Raw genomic sequence first — 23,669 nt, forward strand, 5'->3', positions numbered from 1 at the left:
GAGCTTCAAAGCCAGACACTGTCAAAACCCTTTAAAATAACTTTAACCCCTTAAGGACACAGCCTGTTTTGGCCTTCAGGACACAGCCGATTTTTTTCAAATCCGACGTGTTACTTTATGTGGTAATAACTTGGAAATGCTTACACCTAGCCAAGCGATTCTGAGATTGTTTTCTTGTGACATATTATACTTGATGTTAGTGAAAAAATTTGGTTGATAAATTCAGTATTTATTTGTGAAGAACACCAAAATGTAGAGAAAATTTGTGCAAATTAGCATTTTTCTAAATTTAAATGTATCTGCTTGTAAGACAGATAGTAATATCACACAAAATAGTTACTAGTTAACATCCCCCATATGTCTACTTTTATGTTTGCATCGTTTTTTGATCGTCCTTTTATTTTTCAAAAAAATTTCAAAAGACTTTTTACAGGGACCAGTTCCGTTCTGAAATGGCTTTGAAGGCCTTATAATTTAGAAACCCCCCATAAATCACCCCATTTAAAAAAAAAATGCACCCCTCAAAGTATTCAAAACAGCATTCAAAAAGTTTCTTAACCCTTTAGGCGCTTCACAGCAATTAAAGCAAAATAGATGTGAAATTTACTAATTTCATTTTAAATTTTTTTTTGTACCAAAAAATTGTACTACAGAAGGTTTTAGCCAAGAATTGCAACTCAATATTTATTGCCCAGATTCTGCAGTTTTTAGAAATATCTATCATGTGGCCCTAGCATCCTCTTGGACTGAAACACGGACCACAGAAGCAAAGGAGCACCTAGAGGGTTTTGGGGCCTCCTTTTTTTAGAATATATTTTAGGCACCATGTCCGGTTTGAAGAGGTCTTGAGGTGCCAAAAACGTGGAGAGCCCGCAAAAGTGACCCCATTTTGCAAACTACACCCCTCAGGGAATTTATCGAGGGGTATAGTTAGCATTTTAACCCCACAGTTTTTTTTCTAAATTTATTGGGAAAAGTCTGTGAAATTGAATATCCACCTTTTTTCTGAAAAAACTTTTCGAATTTTTTAAATTTTTACAAGGAATAAAGGAGAAAAAGAACCCCAACGTTTATAAAACACTTTCTCCCGATTACGGCAATACTCCATATGTGGTAATAAACTGGTGTTTGGACCCACGGCAGTGCTCAAAGGGAAAAAGCAACATTTGGATTTTGGAGCACAGATTTTGCTGGAATGATTTTCGGTGCCATGTCGTGTTTGTAACGTCCTGGAGGGACCAAATCAGTGGAAACCCCCCAAAAGTGACCCCAGTTTGGAAACTACACCCAGCAAGGATTTTTCCTAGGGGTATAGTTAGCATTTTGACCCCACAGGTTTTTTGCAGAATTTACTGGAATTAGGCCGTGAATATGAAAATTTACTTTTTTTCTGAAAAAAACGTAGATATTTTTACTAGGAATAAAGGAGAAAAAGAACCTCAAAATTTGTAAAGCAACTTCTCCCGATTACGGGAATACCTCATATGTGGTAATAAACTGCTGTTTGGACCCACGGCAGGGCTCAGAAGGGAAACCGCACCATTTGAATTCTGGAGTCCAGATTTTGCTGGATTGGTTTTCGGTGCCATGTCGTGTTTGCAACGTCCTGGAGGGACCAAAACAGTGGAAACCCCCCAAAAGTGACCCCATTTTGGAAACTACACCCCTCAAGGAATTTTCCTATGGGTATATTTAGCATTTTGACCCCACAGGTTTTTTTGCAGAATTTGTTGGAGTTAGGCCTCATGTACACGAGCGTAATATACGCGCGTGCTTTTCACGCGTGTCGTACCCACCTATATTACTCTATGGGGCAGTGCAGACAATGCGTGAATTTTGCGCAGCGCGAGTGCGTTGCGTAAAACTCACGACATGTTCTATAATCGTGCGTTTTTCGCGCATCACGCACCCATTGAAGTCAATGGGTGTGTGAAAACCACGAAGGTCGCACGGAAGCACTTCCGTGCGAACTGCGTGATTCGCGCAAGAGCTGTCAAACTGAATGTAAACCGAAAAGCACCAAGTTCTGACTTACCGATAACTCCCGGCTTCTTCCTCCAGTCTGACCTCCCGGGATGACAATTCAGTCCAAGTGACAGCTGCAGCCAATCACAAGCCAAGCACAAGCTGCAGCGGTCACATGGACTGCCGCGTCATCCAGGGAGGTGGGGCCAGATGTCAAGAGAGGCGCGTCACCAAGGACGTGTCACCAAGGCAACGGCCGGGAAGTTCTCGGTAAGTACGAACCTCTTTTTTTTTTTAAACAGGTTACTCGATATGGTGATCGAAATTCACTGTCGAGGGTGCTGAAAGAGTTAATGCCGATCAGTTAACTCTTTCAGCACCCTGGACAGTGACTGACGTCGACTAGCCTCATCTCTATGATGGCGGCTGCGCGAAAATCACGCAGCCGCAAATCATACACGGATGACACACGGAGCTGTCAAGTGCCTTTTGCGCACGCAAAATGCTGCGTTTTTTTGTGTGCGCAAAACGCACACGCTCGTGTAAATCAGGCCTTAGTCTGTGAAGATGAAAATCAACTTTTTTTCTGGAAAAACATAGACATTTTTAATTTTTACAAAAAATATAGGAGAAAAAGCACCCCAACATTTGTAAAGCAATTTCTCCCGATTACAGCAATTATGTGGTATTAAATTGCTGTTTGGACCCAGGACGACAGGGTTCAGAGAAATAGCGCTATTTGGAGCGCAGATTTGGCTGGAATGGTTTTCGGTTGCCATGTCGCGTTTGCAGAGCTACTGAGGTACAAGTACAGTGGAAACCCCCAGGAAGTGACCCCATTATGTAAACTACACTACTTAAGGAATTTATTTAGGGGTGTAGTGAGCATTTTTACTTGACAGTTGCTTCTTAGAAGTTATAAACACTGGGCCGTGAAAATGCAGAATTTAATTTTCTCCAATAAAGCGTTGCTTTATCCTCATTTTTCCTTTATACAAGGGCAATAAAAAAATATAAAAGCACCCCAAAATTTGTTGTGCAATTTCTCCGGATAAGGCCAATACCCCATATGTGGCCATTAACTGCTGCCTGGGCACACTGTAGGGCTCAGAAGGGAAGGTCCACCATTTTGTTTTTGGATCTTGTGCTGAATAATACTCCATATATGATTTTTACACAGTTCCAGGAGGTTTCTAGGGCCTACTTTTTACGTAGATGATTTTTTAAGCAACACCTTATGTTTGCAGAGGCTTCAGAACATAAAGTAAGTTCAAGAAATGCCTCAGTTAATAAAAGCAAAGCACAGTATTCATCTAGGGGTATGATGGGAATTTGTATTTTTTTTGTGGGGGGGCTGGTGGTGGTGGTGGTGGTATTATTGAAATATCAAATTAATTTGGAAAATAAATGCCCAGGGGGTATTTAAAGAGGCTCTGTCACCAGATTTTGCAACCCCTATCTGCTATTGCAGCAGATCGGCGCTGCAATGTAGATTACAGTAACGTTTTTATTTTAAAAAAACGAGCATTTTTGGCCAAGTTATGACCATTTTCGTATTTATGCAAATGTGGCTTGCAAAAGTACAACTGGGCGTGTTGAAAAGTAAAAGTACAACTGGGCGTGTATTATGTGCGTACATCGGGGCGTGTTTACTACTTTTACTATCTGGGCGTTCTGATGAGAAGTATCATCCACTTCTCTACACAACGCCCAGCTTCTGGTAGTGCAGATCTGTGACGTCACTCACAGGTCCTGCATCGTGTCAACACCAGAGGCTACAGTTGATTCTGCAGCAGCATCAGCGTTTGCAGGTAAGTAGCTACATCGACTTACCTGCAAACGCCGATGCTGCTGCAGAATCATCTGTAGCCTCTGGTGCCGATGTGTCCTCGCTCGTCTGACACGATGCAGGACCTGTGAGTGACGTCACAGCGTGATCTCTGGAGAACACGGCTGTGTCTGCACTGCCAGAAGCTGGGCGTTGTGAAGAGAGGTGGATGATACTTCTATACACAACGCCCAGCTAGTAAAAGTAGTAAACACGCCCCGATGTACGCACATAATACACGCCCACTTGGACTTTTACTTTAAACACGCCCAGTTGTACTTTTGCAAGCCTCATTTGCATAAATACGAAAATGGTCATAACTTGGCCAAAAATGCTCGTTTTTAAAAAATAAAAACTTTACTGTTATCTACATTGCAGCGCCGATCTGCTGCAATAGCAGATAGGGGTTGCAAAATCTGGTGACAGAGCCTCTTTAAGAAATGCATGGAATGGATGTGATGTCATTGGAGTAGTGAAAATTCGATTTAACGAATATCAACAGAGGTGTGATAAAAACGGAAGCATTCTCCGATGCAGAGGCCTGGTTTAGAGGGACAGGTCATACAGTAGTGAGTGGTGTCTTTCCTAATCCCTCTGCTTGAGCAAACTCGACACCTTTTCTGGGGTTTTTGGGTTTTTTTTGTGAGGGAAGTACTCCAAGGAAATGCTGGCCATGTATTGTTCTGGAGATCCCAGAAGTGCTGCTGCCTTCACTGCTGCCCTCTGGAAAGTCTCCGTATTGCTGGATGTTCTGTAGAGAACAAAGGCGTTATAGAGTGCCACTTGGGTGAGGTATACCGCCAATTTTTTATACCACACCTTAGATTTTCTTAGGGCACTGTAGGGCTGCAGTACCTGGTCCAAAATATCCACCCCTCCCATGAATTGGTTATAGTCCTAGATGCACACAGGCTTGGTGGTCTGCTCTGTGGCTCCTCTGACTGGAACTGGGGTGGATCGATAAGCATGCAGTGTGGTCAAACAAGGACATCATGCTTGTCTTTATAGTTGACAAGCATCACATTTTCGGAGCAAACAGCCCTACTTTCCCCACGGCGCAGTGTCTGCTCTATAAAGGACTTGGGGAGACCCTTTTTGATTTCGCCGAATTGTGCCACATGCTAGTGTGCCCCTGGCAGAAAGGCACTTCAGGAGGGGGACGCTGTTGTAAAAATTGTCCACATACAAGTGGTATCCTTGGTCTAGTATGGGGTGGAGCAAATCCCATACTATCCTCCCACTTATTCCCAGGACAGGGGGACAGTTTGGAGGCTCGATTTTTTTTTTTTTTTTTTTTTTTTTTTTTTTTTTTAATCCCTCCCTTCATATACACGAAAGCGCAATGTATACCCAGACACACTTTCGCAGGCCTTATACAGCTTCAAGTCATACCTAGCCCTTTTATTGGGCAGGTACTGGCAGAAGTGTAATCTGCCTTTAAAGTGGACTAGGGATTTGTCCACTGCTAGGCATTTTTGGGGCGTATAGACCTGACTGAATTTTAAGTTGTAGTGGTCAACTACTGGCCTAGCTTTATAGAGTCTTTCAGAATTGGGGTAGTTTGGGGCTGGGCACTCATCATTATTGTTGTAGTGAAGGAATTTTAATAAAATTTCAAAACGGGTCCTGGGCATGGCAAGAAAATAAAGAGGGGAATGATAAAGGATGTCTCTGTTCCTATAGGAACGTATCGTGTTTTTTTGTTTTTTTTTGTAATGCCCATACTCAATAGAAGGCCCCAGAACTTGCGGATTTCAGTGGGGTTTGTGTGTGTTATGGCAGGAAGGAGGTGAAGGGAACAAGTGAGCCATAATCTACCCACCGCCCTGTCCCTGCCTACTTGCAACGACCCGCCCTAGGCGACGGGGTACAACTTGGCGGCGGTCCCTACGCTGACTAAGTGCAAGGGGATACAAACAGGGAACAAGCAAGGGAAGGGGCAGTAGCCCACGGAACACCGTGAGGAAACGGAGTGGTGAACGAGCCAGTCAGGATCGGAATGTAGTGGAGTATACAAACGCAGAGCACGGAGCAGGAAGCAAGCCAGGGGCAGAGCGAAGCAGGATAAGCGGGAACTGAAGCAAGGCAGAAGCACGGCAGAAGCAGGCTGGAGCAAGGCAGCAGTGGGGCCAGGAATCCAAGAAGAATAACAAGCAATGAGGAAGAGAAAACAGCAGGTATAAATGGACAGGGGGCGGAGCTAACTCCGACTGACCAGGCCGCGATAGGCTCTCCCGCTCCTGAGCCTGCCACCCTGATTGGTGGGAGCCGGTGTCAGTCTAAGAGGTCTGGCCTCAGGTGTCGACTGATTAATCCTGGGAGTATCCACAGACGTAGTGCCTGGCAGATCCTTTACAGTGTGGGTCCATTTTTGGGGCCTGGCATGAAAACTATTTGGATTGTGGGAAATAAATTGCTCCGCATATATGTTTGTTTGTGCCACAATCAAATTTACTAGGTCATCAGTCAAGAACAGTTGGAAATAGTTCATTTCACTGAACCCTGCAGTATCTACATTGATGCCTGGAGTCGCAGTGAATCAGGCACCGGGGGCACAAAATTATCTGCTGGGATCCATGTGGAGTCAGCTGTACTGGGCTGCGATTCTGCACTACTGACGCCCTTGGACGCCTACGTGGCGGTTCATCAGTAGATGAGTCACTAGATGAAGAGGACCGTAAAAATGTCACCCCATCCCAACTACCAGAATCAGAGTCCTCAAAGAGCATGGCACATGCCTCTTCAGCAGTATACAGACGCTTAGTAATTTTTTTTTCTTCTTCTGTAAACTTAATTAGTAACAAGTGTCACAGGCATTGAAAGTAACGTAAAACTTTTTTTGTGTTTATTTATTTTATAGAATAACTAATTCCCTAAAACCAATGTGTTTATTTAATCTATCTACAAAAACTCCCGGGTAACTGGTGTCAAACGCAGGTGGATGGAGTTTGGTATGTCCCAATTAGGCGCAGAATACAGGAGGGTAGCGATGAGACAATGAAGGGGTGAATTTATTTTACACCCCACTTTTCACACACATCACTGGGCGGGGATTGGCAGGTATCATAGGTTAATTACAGGTGGACAGTTATTTGCAGGGATCACAGGTGATACTGGTGGCAGAGTGCTGATGAGGCTGATTGGTGCCAATCAGACACAGGAGGGTGGCGAGTCAATGACTGGATTAATTTTTTTATTTTATACGCTGGGCAGTAACAGACGTCTTGGCGCACAGGAGGCTGGATGCGGCGCACGAGGCTGGATGCGCCACACGAGGCTGGATGCGACACACAAGGCTACAAGTCTTATGATAGGGCACTATGGGTACTGTGATGCAGATGGCTGGTGATGGACACCTGTATAGGGCACAGGACACCTGTATAGGGCACAGGACACCGGTATAGAGCACAGGACAGGTATAGGGCACATTAGATCGGCTGCTGGGTGATCAAGGGGTTAATTAGTAATTTATATTTTCACTAGCAATAGCTCCTTCTCTGATCGCTTCCCTGACAGAAGTGAAGCGGTCAGAGACGGAGACTACACTAAACTCCCCCCTCCAACTGTCATAATAAACTGTGATTGGTCCATCAGACTGATGGACCAGTCACAGTGATCGACGGCCTAGGACTGCTGTGATTGGACTTTGGCCGGCATCCTCTGTTACTAGGCTGCCTTGGACAGCCGTATTATCTAAAGTTTAATTCTAACTGTCAAACTAAGTCATACTTATCTGTGATTGGTCCATCTGCACTGATGGACCAATCAGCGATCGCCGGCCGAGGACAGCTGTGATTGGTCCTTGGCCGGCATCCTCTGTTACTAGGCTGCCTTGGACAGCCGTATTGTCTAAAGTTTAATTCTAACTGTCAAACTAAGTCATACTAAGCTGTTATTGTTCCATCTGCACTGATGGACCAATCACAGCGATCGCCGGCCGAGGACAGCTGTGATTGGTCCTCGGCCGGCATCCACAGTTGCTAGGCTGTCTCTGACATGCTGGTGCGGCGTAAGTTTAAATAGTTCGAAACGTCATACTAAGCTGTGATTGGTCCATCTGCCCTGATGAACCAATCACAGCCATCGCCGGCCGAGGATCGCTGTGATTGGTCCTCGCCGAGGATCGCTGTGATTTGGTCCTCGGCCGGCATCCACAGTTGCTAGGCTGTCTCGAACAGCCGTCCTGTTTTAAACTCCCACCGCACATCCCGGTCACGTAACTGTACGTGGAAATGCTGGAACAAACCGCATCCCATCATGTACAGTTACGTGAAATTGCGGGAAGGGCTTAATATTCTGTCCCATTACTCCATTCTCAGGAGACTCTTCTGTCTGTTTTCATTATTTCAGCCTCTGTGATGCTTCTAGCTGAAACCATTTTGTATGGTGTAATAAATGAACATGACTGTCTGCTTTGCATTTCATGTGGACCGATTTCTGGAAATTGGTGGAAGGGAAAGTGTCAGTTGCCCAGCTGAGTCGCTGCTCTTATATTTTAGCCTTCGCCCGATTACCTGATTATATTTGTCAGTTCATGTGACATCTGTGGCTTGTTGTGATTAGATGAATAATATATATTTTTTCTTTTTTTTTATAGGCGTTATGGCTTGTGGTCCAGAGTACGAATGTTTATATTTGCTCTATTTGGTCTCTATATAACCATTCCATTCCTTGTGAAGATATGTCCCGCAATACAAACTCAGCTGGTCTTTTTAAATTTAGGTAAGTGGGATTTATTTTTTATTTTTTTCTAATAAAGGCTGCCAATTCCCAGTCTTTGAGAGCTGATCTCAGAGGTGGTTGTTCATAGCGGCATATAGTTTATTCACATTGGTGTGTCAGTCACTCTATGGAAGGGCTAAATAGGAGCTGTCACCTCTCCTGTCATGTCTGTTTTAGTAAATAATTGTATTCCCCATGAAATAAAAATTCTGGAGCATCTTTTCTTGGAACTGTATATTGTGCCATTCTTATGTTTATTCCTTATACAAATATATAAATAAATTGACAGCTGGGTGTTCTCAGTTGGGGGTGTGTCCCTACAGAGTCTGACACTATCCAATCAGTGTTGACAGAGTGAGACAGTGCAGGGACACACCGCTTTGACAAGGGAAATCATAACCCCCAGTTTTCAATTTATTCATACATTTTTAGGAGAAATGGAGGAATGGCCCAGCACAGAGTTCTATGATATGTTTCAGAATAATTTTTTCAGTAGGCATACAAGTATTTACTAAAATAAACGTGTCAGGAGGGTTGAAAGGTCCTCTTTAAATAAGTTTAAAGGGGTTGTCCAGGCACAGACAACTGATGACCTATCCACAGGATAGCTCATCAGTATATGATCGGTGGGGGTCCGACACCAAGGCCCCACACTGATCAGCTGCTTCCGGGCACTGGATGTCCATACCGGAAGCAGATGGCTTCGGTCACGGAATAGCGGCCGAGCTGCATTACTGCAGCGTTGCTCCTATTCAAGTGAAAAGGAGCAGAGTTGCTGTTTAGCAGCACGGCCGTTATGCAGTGGTCAGAGCCATCTACTTTGCTGCTCCGAATACCGCATACCCTGCGTAGCGTCCAGCGCTCGGAGGCAGCAGGAGCAGCTGATTGGTGCAGGGTCTGGGTGTTGTACCCCACCAATCATATACTGATGACCTATCCTGTGGATACGTCATCAGTTGTCCGTGCCTGGACAACCCCTTTAAGTAAGCGGACTATGTGTGTTGTGTTAAAAAAAACATCATTTTTTTAATTTAGATTTTTCATTACAAATTAATAAACAGTCTGCAATGAGTAGCATCAACTAGACATGTCATATTATATCTATTTGAAAGACATTATCATAGCCACATAGATATAAGCACAAGTATACTCTGTAATGAAACTGACTGCTAAAGCATGAAATACCATTTCCAGCATGTCACAATATAATAAGTAAAGGAGTAGCATATAGGCTTATGATCCATATCTGCCATTGGTCGTTCAATTTTGTCCTGGATTGCTGCAAATTATCTGCATGAAATAATTCATGTTTCAATGGTTGGTTGACTAAAGCGATCACCTATGAGATTTGGGAAATAAGTAAGTTTCTAGTTCTGAGCATTCACCTTATGGGTGCTGTTAGGATATGTTAATTCCAAGCAAAACACTTCTAAAGGAGGCAAGGGTAAGATAGTGAGGCCTGTAATTTGGGGAATTAGGTGGAAAACTGCAGTGCATAGAGGAAAAGTATAAGGATAGGACCACCAGATATGAAGCATATTGCCACTGTGCCCACAATTTCTCCAACAAGTGGACTAATAATTAGGAATGATGTGTGATCGTTTTGCTGGCGTCATATTCCACCTTAATTGAATCTTTCTAGTTTGTTCTGCATGATAGTGACGGGATTTGACTGACCAGTACAAAACCTCTTTCCATTAGTCTAAAAAAGAACGTAGAATTGAATTCCTGTTCCCATTTTGATATAAAACCTCATTTGTTAGGGGTTTGCTGGACACACAGTATATAGGCCATAGACCTACATCTAAGGGTGCAGTCACAGGTGGCAGATTTTGTTGCAGAAGTTTTCTGCAACTGAAAAGCCGTTCCGTTCATCTGAATGAGGTTGTTTCTGCAGCAGGTGCATGGATTTCCATTCAGGTGAAGTGGCTGATTTTATATTGTACATCTGTGATGTACAATCACTCAAGGTTTAATATGCCTTCTTATACCAGTGAGCCCTTCCGTCACGCGATGAAGCAAGATAAGATCTATCTTTGCTGTTGTTTTAATGTAGCATTATCTGTTTTTGATTTGGGTCTTGTAGTCATGTTCTAAGTTAGAGCTTTTATTTCAGGAAAATTCCAGTTATGTTTGCTATGCAGGATCTTTGCTTTGGGTGTGAACCTAAAGGAGAAGAGAAGTCATCATAAAATCTATTCCTTGTTGACGTTTAGGGATGATTTAGTTGTTCTTTGCCAAGCAACTAATTCTGCAGACAATTCTTTCTCATCATTAAACATTAAGCGGTTTATTCTACGCATAGTGCAGTAACAGGTTATTTCTCTTTGAGACGTTGTGCCTTATTTTGTGGCAATGGCAATCTAGTCATTGAGCAGTAACGGGATACTACCATTCTCACACAAATTCCTGTCTTCTAATTGGGTGTCGTAGCTTTTACTTCCATAGAACTTGGTGATAGTGGTGGCGGGCGGGCGGGAGGGTTTCTTTAAGGTGTTGACCAGTATAGAAAATGCATCTTCATATACACTATTAGGGAATTCTGAGTTGATAGAGGGGTGTCCTCTGTTCGGAATCCTCATATCTTTTCCAGCATGGCATGCGGTTACAAAGGGCGTCTCTCGCTCTGGAGGACCGTCCCGTCCTGCATTACACAGACAATCCGTTTATATGAATGGGCACTATGTAATGCTTAATTTCCTCTGTGGCGGCGCTGCAGGGAAATGTAACACTTTCTGCCTGATTTATTAATAGATTACAACTGATCGCTGGGGGTCGTAGCAGAGGGGGACACCATGGTCCGCTTATTGCTAAGGGACCTTTCTAACAAGTAGAGATTGTCCAAAGTAGAGAACCCCTTTAACTGCACTACTGTATATCACACTAGACTTGGGAAAGTGTGCATGAATTAATTTATTGATGATTTTTTTTGCAATTCCGATTTCACTACTTTCTTGTCTTTTAGTGAGGTTTCCATATTTTATTGATCTGAAGAGGCCTCAGGATCAAGGTCTAAATCACACATGTAATTTCTACTTGCAGCCAGAGGAGGATGTATCTATTGGTGCCTGGTAAGAGGTGCTTCTGTTTATGTATGCATTCGATTGCATAATGTGACAGTGTTAAATTGACTTGATTTTTTATACTGATGAGGAATAACTACTATGACAGCCTGTTGTATGCTGATGGGTTTTCAGCAAAGAGGCAGGCTAATTTAAATCTCCTATTGTCTTGCCTACTTGTATCAGAGCTCCACATTGACAAGGAGAGAAACTCAGATAAGGCTTCTGTATTACAAAATTGGTACTTAAAGGGAATGTGTTGCCAGAAAAACATGTTTTTTTTTTAAAAATTAAACATTTAGTGTGTGGGTGATTAAACATGGTTCAAATTTTTTTTATTTTTTTCACGAGTCAGGAAATAGGAAATATTATAAATTAATTCTAATTTATAATACTACCCATTTTTGGTCACTAGATGGAGCTAGTTCCCAAAATTGCAGCATTGCAACATTGGGTTAAAAGCCCTCGCTCTAGTGAGCTCTCAGCATCCCCCCCTCCTTTATCCTGGCTAGTGCCGGGATAAACGAGGGGTTTGAAAGGTTTAACCTCCTACACTGTGTGTCGCCATTTTTTGAGGTAACCCACAGTGTAGTAGGTTTACATACAGTAGTAAACACACACAAACACTAACATACATTGAAATCTCTTACCTGCTCCTGCCGCCGCGGCTCCCTCCGGCCCGTCCGCTCCCTTTGCTGCCGCTGTTCCATGTGCACAAGTCCGGAAGCCGCGACCGGAAGTAGTAATATTACTGTCCGGCCGCGACTTCCGGTCCACAGGAAAATGGCGCCGGACAGCGCCAATTTCGAATAGGACTGTGTGGGAGCGGCGCATGCGCAGTTCCCACACAGACGCCGTACACGGCAGTCAATGGGACGGGAGCCGTTCGCAGTCCCTATGGGACTGTGGCTGCCGTACTCCATGTCTGTGTGTGTCGTTAATCGACACACACAGAAATGGAACAAAAAATGGCAGCCCCCATAGGGAAGAAAAAAGTGTAAAAATAAGAAACAGTAAAACACAAACACACAAATGAAAATAAACGTTTTTATTAAAGCACTAACATCTTTAACATATAAAAAAATTATTTGTGATGACACTGTTCCTTTAAAGAGGCTCTGTCACCAGATTTTGCAACCCCTATCTGCTATTGCAGCAGATCGGCGCTGCAATGTAGATAAGAGTAACGTTTTTCTTTTTAAAAAACGAGCATTTTTGGCCAAGTTATGACCATTTTTGTATTTATGCAAATGAGGCTTGCAAAAGTACAACTGGGCGTGTTTACAGTAAAAGTCCAACTGGGCGTGTATTATGTGCGTACATCGGGGCGTGTTTACTACTTTTACTAGCTGGGTGTTCTGACGAGAAGTATCATCCACTTCTCTTCACAACGCCCAGCTTCTGGCAGTGCAGACACACAGCGTGTTCTCAAGAGATCACGCTGTGACGTCACTCACTTCCTGCCCCAGGTCCTGCATCGTGTCGGCCACATCGGCACCAGAGGCTACAGTTGATTCTGCAGCAGCATCAGCGTTTGCAGGTAAGTAGCTACATCGACTTACCTGCAAACGCCGATGCTGCTGCAGAATCAACTGTAGCCTCTGGTGCCGATGTGTCCTCGCTCGTCTGACACGATGCAGGACCTGGGGCAGGAAGTGAGTGACGACACAGCGTGATCTCTCGAGAACACGCTGTGTCTGCACTGCCAGAAGCTGGGCGTTCTGAAGAGAAGTGGATGATACTTCTCGTCAGAACGCCCAGCTAGTAAAAGAAGTAAACACGCCCAGATGTAACGAACACAATACACGCCCAGTTGGACTTTTGCAACCTCATTTGCATAAATACAAAAATGGTCATAACTTGGCCAAAAATGCTCGTTTTTAAAAAATAAAAACGTTACTCTTATCTACATTGCAGCGCCGATCTGCTGCAATAGCAGATAGGGGTTGCAAAATCTGGTGACAGAGCCTCTTTAAAGAGGCTCTGTCACCAGATTATAAATGCTGATCAGATTATGTAGGAGATAGGGCATTTATAATCTGGAGACAGAGCCTTTTTAAAGCATACCTAACTTTTCAAAGTAAACTGTTATATGTGTGTACATGAGGAATAACACTATTTCTTGCCATTATATGACGTGTATGTGGCATTATTTTGCAGTTTTCCCCTGCAGGTTATTTCTCCAATTCTCAGTTGTGTCTGAACTAATGGGAAGAGCCTAACTGCTATGATATCTTCTACACACAGCACACATAGAGGAGGGGAACCCTGCCCTCATAGAGATATAATATATAGATATATGAGAAATAAAGATAGATAGATATATATAAAAACGCTGCAGCATCATTGAGTAGAGTTCAGCACTGGGGTGATATATAAGTCTTACCAGTAGCTGCAGCACATCTGTGCCCCCCTCTGCTCCTTCTCCCTCCCCCTCCATAGACTTCTATGGGCAGTGTATTTGTCTCTCTCTTATCCTTCTCCACCTTCCAATCTCCATAGACTTCTATGGGGAGCAGCATCTGGGTCTCTTTTTACTTTGCTCCTGCTCCCCCTCCCCTCTCCATAGACTTCTATGGGCAGGCAGTGAAGCGATACAACCCACTTTCTGCAGTCCATCTCCTCTGCTCTGTAACTAGGGATGGATTAAGCTAGACAACAGGGGGTGGCAGCAGATTACAGGAAGGGAGACACCTAGTTGCAGGAACTTCACATAGAATTAGCATGGATAACACAACAAAATGTTAACACCAAGTTAAATACAAAGTTGATCTATATCAGGTATACTGTTAGATTAGCATAAATTGTTTAAAAATTTAGTGTCCAATATCTCAATCCTTTTAAATAGAAATGCTGGTTCCCTGTTACAATAAAAGCTTTACTGCTGAGTACAAGTGTATGTTGGGTAACCAGTGATTCTCTTTCAATAAGTAAGTGTTCAGGAATACTGTGATCTTTATGCTAATGAAAGTAGGTATTCTGCTTCCATGTTATTTGCATGTATAAGCTGTAGAAACTGGAAGACTGCAGATAAAATATATGTATGTATATGTATAAGCGCCTGTTAAATCCTTAAATGATGCATTTTGTCATCCAATTTGCCAGTCTAAAATAGTGTTTTTTTTAAATCAAAACCGTCAGTGGTTTAGCAATTTTTAGCCTTTGGACCATATCGGCCCGTTATTGATTTTTCTGCACTATTTTCTTTATCCTTTTGTTTTCATCATTGACCTCTGCAGGCAGTGATAAGAAATCTTTCAATAATGGTAGCCTTTATATACATTAATGTGTAATTATTGAGCTCTTGTGATTCCAGGCACACTGTTCCCTCTGTCCTATGGAAAGACGCTCAGGGAAAAGACCAAGCATGGTATGAAGAAGTGATGTCTACAAACTATCCTGTAATTCTTTACTTACATGGGAACGCAGGCACTAGGTGAGCTTTTCTTCTCTTTGAACAACTATTTTTTCCTCTTTATTTTACTTTTTAAATTATGTTTTGCAATGAGATTTGTGACTGAGGCCCCTAACAGAGCCTCAGACGGAGATGTGAATAGGCCCCTTTCTTACTGCATATGTATTGCAATGTGTAGCTTTTGGTTTTAAAGTGTATTTTTTTTCTCCCCACAGAGGAGGAGATCACCGAGTACAGCTGTATAAGGTATTCATTTTTGGTTTGTTGTTGGTTTCTCTGTTTTTATTTATTTTTATCTTGCGAAGAGTTGACATTTCCACAAAACTGAGCTCAAGGACAACTTGAGTAGTGAAGATGCTGAATAATGAAATGCTTGTAGGGAGAAAAGAACGGGTGCACCTTTCATGAAACCGGAACTGAGGTCAGTCTGTGGAAGACATCCAACTGACTGGTGCAGTTTACAAGCCAAAAATTAGGTCATTGTCATGATCAAATGTCTTTAACTGTGTTCAAGGGCTTCTGGCATTCTAGCAGAATTAGATTATTAGCATTACGCCTCTGCTCATTTGGCGTGGAGACTTGTGATGGTGGAAGATAGGCTGTAAGTAGAACGGTGACTCTGATGTGGCTGCTTAACACCCATATATGTTGTGAGCTGGTTAACAGTTCGGAACAGGTGTGGGCAGAATTATCCAGTAATTAGAATAACCCCTTCGGATGTGGACTAGTTCAGGCCTTAAGGCCCTTTTACACGGGCAAATTATTGGGCAAACACTCGTTCATCTGCTGATCGTATCATTTTAAAAATGAAAAATATAGAATATAATAATGTATGGGGACGAGCGATCGGAGTAACGAGCTCTCGTCCCCATACTAGCTCCTTGTGAAAGGAGCAAACGAGCGCCGATCAACGAGCTGTCTTGTTGATCGGTGCTTGTTTACACGGCCAAGGACGGGCTGTGTAAGAGGACCTTTTAGGTTTGTTTGTTTTTTAGCCCATTTCAAAAGATATTATTTTTTTTTATTTTTCCGGCATCGTAGCCATATAAGGGCTTGCTTTTTGCAGAATAAGTTTTTTTTTTTTTAATGGTACCAGTTATTGATTAACTTTTTAGTAATTTTTTTGGGGGTGCTGAGACAGCAATTTCACCATTGTTTTTTGAGCTTTATTTTTTTCACATTACGGTATAAAAGACATGATAACTTAAACATGATCCACTTTGACTATTTATTTTCTTACATTAGTTTATATTAGCTACATTTACATCTGCGCTAAGTTTTTCCGTTCTTCTGTTTCGTTATTGGAACAGAAAAATAAAAAAAAATTGAAGTGCTGGAGTTATTCCATCTTGGAGAATAACAGCACCCAGTGGAACTCATTTGAGACATGGCAGACCTGGAGGCCATTATTGAGCCCAGACTGCCATGGTAACACATCAGTACCCGCAATCGAGTCGCAGACTCACCATAGGCTTACAGAGGGAGCCCCCATCCCTCTGTAAAATAATTTGCTCTGGTCATTATGGAACGTGGCATTTAAAGGGTTAAACACTTTGGGTCAGAGTCAACTCTGATAGCAGACATTGCCTCAAGGTGTCAACAGTGCTGTATGTTAGACTACATTCACTCGACAGTGAAAAAATATGGCCATTAAAAACTGATCAACTGTCAGTTTTTCATGGCCGTTTTGCATTAGCGGGAGTTCAAATTTTCATGCATTTCCAGTCCGTCTGTCCGCTTTTAGTGGACGTTTGTCATCCGTTTTTCATAGCTCTTAAAAAAACTGATTTAATTTGTCAGGGCTTTTTTTGTCCAAACCCCCTGAAAACACCAATAGCACCCCCCCCCCCCTCACTGTAGATAGTGTCACACACACCCCACCCTGTAGATGGTGCAATTAGGGCTCCCTCTAGGAGCGGAATCCCCAGCCAAAGCGTCGTCAACGCTCTGGCCAGGGATTCCGCTCCAGGTGGAGCCCCTGACTTTACTGTCCATATATGGATAGTGAACGTGTGGATTCCGTGGCCAGAGTGTTGCCGACCCTGGAGGAGCCTCTGATGTCACTGTCCATATATGGAGAGTGAAGTCAGGGGCTCCCTCTAGGAGCAGAATCCACAGCCAGAGCGTTGCCGGCGCTCTGGCCGGAGATTCTGGCATCTCAAAGCCACTAACGTCACTTTCCATATATGGAAGGTGACGTCCAGGGCTTTCCAAAGACAGGAGTCCCCGGGCAGATAGCTTGCGATGCTCTTGCTGGGGACTCCATAGTTGAAAGCCTTGACATCACTGTCCATATATGGACAGTGACATCAAGGTCTTTCCCGAGCTCAGCACTTAAAGTAGCGTAGTGCTCGGCAGTCCTCTTGTGAGGGCCAGGATCAGTTTTTAACGGCCATCACAAGGATGGATTCCTGAAAAACGGCATTAAAAACTGATCCTTTGAGTTCTATGGGGGTTGTCTTGCCGTGAAAAACGGCCAAAACAAGGACATGTCCTAATTTTTAACAGCCAGTATTTACAGCCAGTTAAAAAAACGTCCGTTCGAACAGCCATAGAAGTTCATTGTTCTGCAAACGGCCTTGTCATGGCCATTGGCCGTTAGAAAAAAAAATAAAATGGCCATTACATGGCCATTTTTCCATGTGTGAATGTAGTCTTATGGCTGACACCCGCCGAGGACACAGTTCCAGAGTACGCACATCCCCGCGCTGTAATAGTATGCGTTGGTGCGGGAACTTTCAACATCCCATGTCATATTAATTGCAGTGCAGTAAGTGGTTAAATGGCCCTACAATATATAACCTTTTCATAGTGGCCTGTTTGGAGACTGGCCAACATGAAGGTACTTTTTTACAATGTGTGAAACTTTTGAATGTTTGCAATAATTTTATTCTATTCATTATGAATAATTAAAGAGTTACTGCCCAAAACCTTAAAATGGCTTATATTAATAAATCAAATGTTAGAGCGACAGGCACGGGGATGTTGACATGGAATGATAACTGGTATTACCGCGCTTACGGTCATTTTAGCAAAATAGATTGTTACAAGAAAACAGACAAAAATGTCAGGATCCCCGTAAGTTAAAAAAAAACAAAAAAAACTTAATTACCAAACTTTGACCACTGTTATGAAGTACTAATATGTGGACATTTTGGGTATTGGGTGGAAATATTCTTTAACCCTTCCATGACCAAGATCTTTGATGGTGTCCGGGTCAAATTTTCCATGTGTGATATGATAAGCCCTTCTTGACACGATAATATCTTTGCAACCGCTTTGAATATCACAACAATTTGAGGCTTTTATTTTCTTTATTACTTCAATTAATGCCATGTTTTTCATTTTTATTATGAGCAGAAAAATCCCCAAAAATATATTTTTATAATAAATAAATAAATATATATATATATATATATATATATATATATAATATATACACACACACACACACACACACACACACACACGCACACACGTATGTCCCGGCCGTCTGATCTTTTAACTGCCATTTGCCATCCATTTTTCATGGCCGATAAAAAAAATAAATGGATGACTTGTATTCGTAAGGCTACATTCTTACAGTGAAGAAAAATGGCCATTTTACATCAGTGTGTCTCCAAATTTTCATCCATTTCCAATCCGTCTGTCCGTTTTTAATGGCCGTTTGTCATCCGTTTGCCATCTGTTTTTCGTGGCCATTAAAAAAAAAACAACTGAAAACTCCACAGTGCCCATGTAGATAGTGCCGCAATGTCCCCTGTAGATAGTGCCACATTGCCCATGTAGATAGCACCCCCTTGTAGATAGCACCACCCACCTCCCCTGTAGATAGGTCCACTGTAGCACGCTGTAGGAGTGGAATCCCTCTGGACAGGGATTCTGATCATAGATGAAGCTCCCGATGTCTCTGTCCATATATGGACAGTGATGTCAGGAGAGCGGAATTCTCAGCCAGAGCGGGCCGGGGATTCTGCTCCATGAGTAACACCTTGACGCCACTGTCCATATATAGTGATGCCGGTGGCTTCTCCAGGAGCGGAATCCGGCCGGAGCAGCGTCTGGCCGCAGGGGATTCCGCTCCTACATGGAGCTACAGTGGCACTATCTATGGGGGATGGGTGGTTGCTATCTACAGGCAGGGGGGTGCTATCTACATGGAGGGGTGCTATCTACAAAATAGGAGTCCCCGGCCAGAGATCTTGCGATTCTCTGGCTGGGGATTCATTGTTGAAAGCCCTGACTTCACTGCCCTTATATGGGCAGTAATGTCAAGGGCTTCCCCGGGCTCAGCGCTCAAAGTAGCGCTGTGTGCGGAGAGTCCTCGGCCAGGATCAGTTTTTAACAGCCATTACAAAGATTGTTTCCTGAAAAACGGTCAGTAAAAACTGATCCGTTGACTTCTATGGGAGCCGTCTGGCCGTGAAAATGGCCAAAAATAGGACATGTCCTATTATTTGTCGGCCTGTATTCGCGGGCCGTTAAAAAAAACGGCCATGTGAATACACCCATAAGATTTCATTGTTCAGAAAATGTCCGTCACACGGCCATTTTTCACTGTCTTGTGAATGTAGCCTTAGGATTTTTGTCCCATGCCCCTAAAATATAGATTGTGCCAGTGCCCACTGTAGATAGTGCCATATTGCAAACATAGTGCCACAGTTTCCACGGTAGATAGTGCCCACATAGTGCCATAGTTCCCACTGTAGCTAGTGCCCATGTAGATAGTTCCACAGGGTCTCCTGCATGTAGTGCCACAGTGCCCATGTAGATAGTACCACACCTGCTGCAGTAGTGCCACACCCCTGTAGATAGCACCATATCCCCTGTAGCTAGAACCATCTCCTTCTGTAAATAGCACCCCCCCTGTAGATAGCGCCACCTAAGCTACCTCTAGGAGGCCACGGTCAGAGCGCTCTGGCCGGGGTTTCCGCTGCTAGAGGGAGCCCCTGACGTCTCTGTCCATATATTGACAGTGATGTCAGGGGCTCCCTCTAGGAGCGGAGACCCTGGCCAGAGTGTTGCCGACACACTGGCCGGGGACAGCTCGTTGATCGGTGTTCGTTTGCTCCTTTGACAAGGAGCTAGTATGGGGACGAGCGATCATTACGACAACGATAATATTTAAGGCCTTTAAAACTATACAATCAGCCGATGATCAGCCGTACGAGTGCTGCTTCCCCTTCATTTCTTCTTGCTCACTGCGAGTCATCGACACGCATTTGACGGCGATTCATAATTCAAATTGCAGCCTTCTTCTCCCATTTAAGTAAATGGGGAAAAAGGCTACAATACCTGTGAATTGCCGCTAAATACCATACGAGCGCTGCTGCCCCTTTAAAACCGCTAATCGGTGGGGTTCCGAAATTCGGACCCCGACACATCTGCTATTTAGGCCATCAATATTTAGTGGCTGGAAAAACCGCTTTAAACTATTTTGCTGTTACTTATCACATTATTGTACATGTAGTGTGTAAAGAGAAACATCACTATCAACAATAATATCAGAACGGATAAGCTGACCACACACGATCTGTCACTGACATCTATAGCTGGTAAGATATCTCTCATGTTGAGGAGAGATGCCAAAATCTCAATTAGAAAAAAATATTTTTCCGTGACAGCAATTGCCTATGATGATCAGAAGCACTTTAGATCTCTTCATATATGTCCGATTCTTTGGCCATACCCAGTATGATTGTCGTATGAGGCAGTAACATAAAAGGGAAGTAGTTGTATTTCTCTATCAACACAAATTTGCATGGAGCACTGTGTCAGGTAATATCTCATACCCATGACAGGCCTACAGCTGTTTCTCTCCTTTTTAAAAAATGTTTCCCTGTGTGTAAAAAGCTTAAAATGAATGTCCACCCTTGAATACCATTAGGATTTTGTTTTGTGTTATTTTATCTAGATAAATAAGTTAACTGTTCTGTACTGATTAATTTCTTAATATATCTTTGTAGTAGTCGGAGCTTGTTTTTTTTTCTGATACAGAGCTCCAAGTCCCCTGCATACACATAAATTTAAGACAACCTGCTAGCTACCTGCAGCAGTCGCTAGAGGAAGCCCCCTTGATTTTCACGTTATAAATTTACGCCGTTTACTATGCAGCGTAAATAACATGTTCACTTTATTCTATGGGTCGGCACTATTACGGGGATACCAAATATGTAAAGGTTTTATGTTTTCCTACGTTTTCACAATAAAAACCCTTTTAGAAAAAAATTACTTGTTTTTGCATCGCCGCATTCCAAGAGGCGTAATTTTTTTATTTTTCCGTCAATGTGGTCGTGTGGGGGCTTGATTTTTGCAGGGCCAAGGTGTAGTTTTCATTAGTTCTATTTTGGGGTACATAGGATTTATAGGTTAACTTTTATTTAATTTTTTTATGGGGGGAATGGGAGAAAAGTGAGAATTTTGCCATTGTTTTTTGCGTTTTATTTGGACGCCGTTCATCCGGCGGTTTAATTAATGTGTTCATTTTATTGTTCAAGTCGTTACGATCGCGGGGATACCATATATGTGTGTGTGTGTTATTTGTTTTGACACTTTTACTAAATAAAATTTATTTGCGGGGGCGCCGATGGGGTGATAGAGGGAGCTCCCTCCCTCTGTCAAACACATTAGATGCCGCTGTCGCTATTGACAGCGGCATTTAATGGGTTAAACTGCCGGAATCGGAGCGTGCTTCGATTCCGGCAGTTGCCGCAGGAGCCAGGCTGTGTATAACAGCTGTGCTCCTGCCACTGATCGTGTGTGTACACTGTCAGTACCCGCGCCATCACAGGATGGATATATCCGTCCTCCTTCGCGAACTAGCAGCTGCAGAGGACGGATATATCCGTCCTTCGGCGTTAAGAGGTTAAGGTGCTTGCACCTTCGGTTATTTAAAGTGTAACTAAACGTTCAACAAACTTCTGACATGTCATAGTGACATTTCAGAAGTTTTTATTGGTGGGGGACCGAAGACTGAGACCCCATCAATCGCTAAATGGAAGCGGCAGAAGTGCTCATGTGAGTGCTCAGCCGCTTTTGTTTCTTTACGGCTTTTTCCGGAAAGCCGATGTAGCGGTGTACGGGCTCATAGACTTTCTATTGAGTCCGTAAAACCGCTACATTGATATCCGGAAAAAGCCGAATAGAAAAGAAGCGACTGAGTGCTCCAACGAGCACTTCTGCTGCTTTGTTTTAGCGATTGGTGCGGGCCCGAGCACGGAGACCCCCACCAATCAAAACTTCTGACATGTCACTACGACCTGTCAGAAGTTTGTTGAACGTTTAGGCCTCATTCACATGGCAGGGTTTCCCGGCCGGGTGCCGGCCGTTCATAAATCGGCCGGCACCCGGCTGCATTAGGAATAATAGACCCCTAATGGGGCTATTCACACGACCGATTTTGTGACGGCCGGGAAAACCGGCCGTCAAAAAATAGGACATGCTCTATCTTCGGCCGGGTACCCGGCCACCCGGCTCCCATAGAAGTCTATGGGGCCGAGTATTACACGGCCATCACCGGGATGTGTCCCGAGTGATGGCCGGGTTTTCCGGCGCTTGCGCACTATCTCCTCCTCCTCACAGCGCAGAGTGCATGTGAGGAGGAGGAGTTGATGCCATTTGGACGAATGGCATCGCTGTACACTGTGTGGCAGGGCCGGGGTGTACAGCAGGTGGAAGGGAGCGCTGCGCTGGCTCCCTTCCCCTGCTTGTTTTAAAAGCACCCTGGCCCGGCGACACCTTCGATGGCGCCGCTAGCAGCTGCAGCTGCTGCGGCTGCTACTACTGTAGCGACGCCACTATAGCAGAGCGGGGAGGTGTCTCCCCGCTCTGCTATGTGCTAGCCGCACTTTAGCTCCTTGAAGGAGCGGAATCCCCGAAAACACGCTTGATGTCTCTGTCCATATCTGGGCAGTGACATCAGGGGAAACTCCTGAAGCGGAATCCCCGAACACATGGGGATTCCCCTTCAGGAGTTGCGGCTGATGTCACTGTCCGGATCTGCCCGGCCCGGCACGGATGCAAAACTTAATGCAAACCGGCCGGGCAAAATGGCCGAATTTACCGGCCGACACTCGGGCTCGGGAATGACCCGGTCGTGTGAATCCCGCCTTAGTTACCCTTTAAAGAGTAAAGTAATTTCCTTATTTGCAATAAAGTGTGACACTATTTATTTATTTTGGCACTGGAATCCTATCTGCAAAATCTATAGGTAAATATTTATTTAGATTTGGTGCAGGTCTCCAAGCGATTCTGCAGCCGCCATTTTATCCACAGTGTATCTCGCACAGTAAGCGCACATATATCCAAATGTGTTTTATATTGAGAAATTATTAAGCACAGAATTTTGGACCTAAAACAACTTGATGATAAAAGGTGGAGATTGACTTTGTATGTATATGAAGTGTTTGTATACATTTGGGTATAGAATTGGATTAAATCCAGGAATAAATGTACATCTATTAGAGAATTGTCTTTTCATATATTGTATGTTCTGTGCTTGTGTCGCTTCTTAGGTGCTCAGCTCCTTAGGCTACCATGTAATGTCATTTGACTACAGAGGTAAGAGACTGATATTTTAATACTTTACCGTTACTATAAGCCTAAGTGCCTTTTTTAGGTTCTGTGGTTAAAGTCTGTGTTTTGACGTTAGAATGAAAATCGGATTGTCATGTGATCT

The 23,669-nt window shown here is 43.6% G+C and overlaps 1 protein-coding gene across 3 annotated transcripts in view; it reads left to right on the forward strand.

Annotated features, from left to right (window-relative positions):
• Positions 1–23,669, forward strand: part of ABHD12 (abhydrolase domain containing 12, lysophospholipase) — a 142,361-nt gene that overhangs the window by 87,507 nt on the left and 31,185 nt on the right. For all 3 annotated transcript variants that reach the window (XM_075862919.1, XM_075862918.1, XM_075862917.1), the window contains exons 2-6: positions 8,391–8,515; positions 11,481–11,586; positions 14,894–15,013; positions 15,208–15,238; positions 23,506–23,551. In XM_075862919.1, coding sequence (XP_075719034.1) covers positions 8,419–8,515; positions 11,481–11,586; positions 14,894–15,013; positions 15,208–15,238; positions 23,506–23,551 — 400 coding nt within the window. In that variant the 5' untranslated portion in view covers positions 8,391–8,418. The remainder of the gene's footprint in view (positions 1–8,390; positions 8,516–11,480; positions 11,587–14,893; positions 15,014–15,207; positions 15,239–23,505; positions 23,552–23,669) is intronic.

The sequence above is a fragment of the Rhinoderma darwinii genome, chromosome 4, assembly GCF_050947455.1.
Source record: "Rhinoderma darwinii isolate aRhiDar2 chromosome 4, aRhiDar2.hap1, whole genome shotgun sequence".
Lineage (NCBI taxonomy): Eukaryota > Metazoa > Chordata > Amphibia > Anura > Rhinodermatidae > Rhinoderma > Rhinoderma darwinii.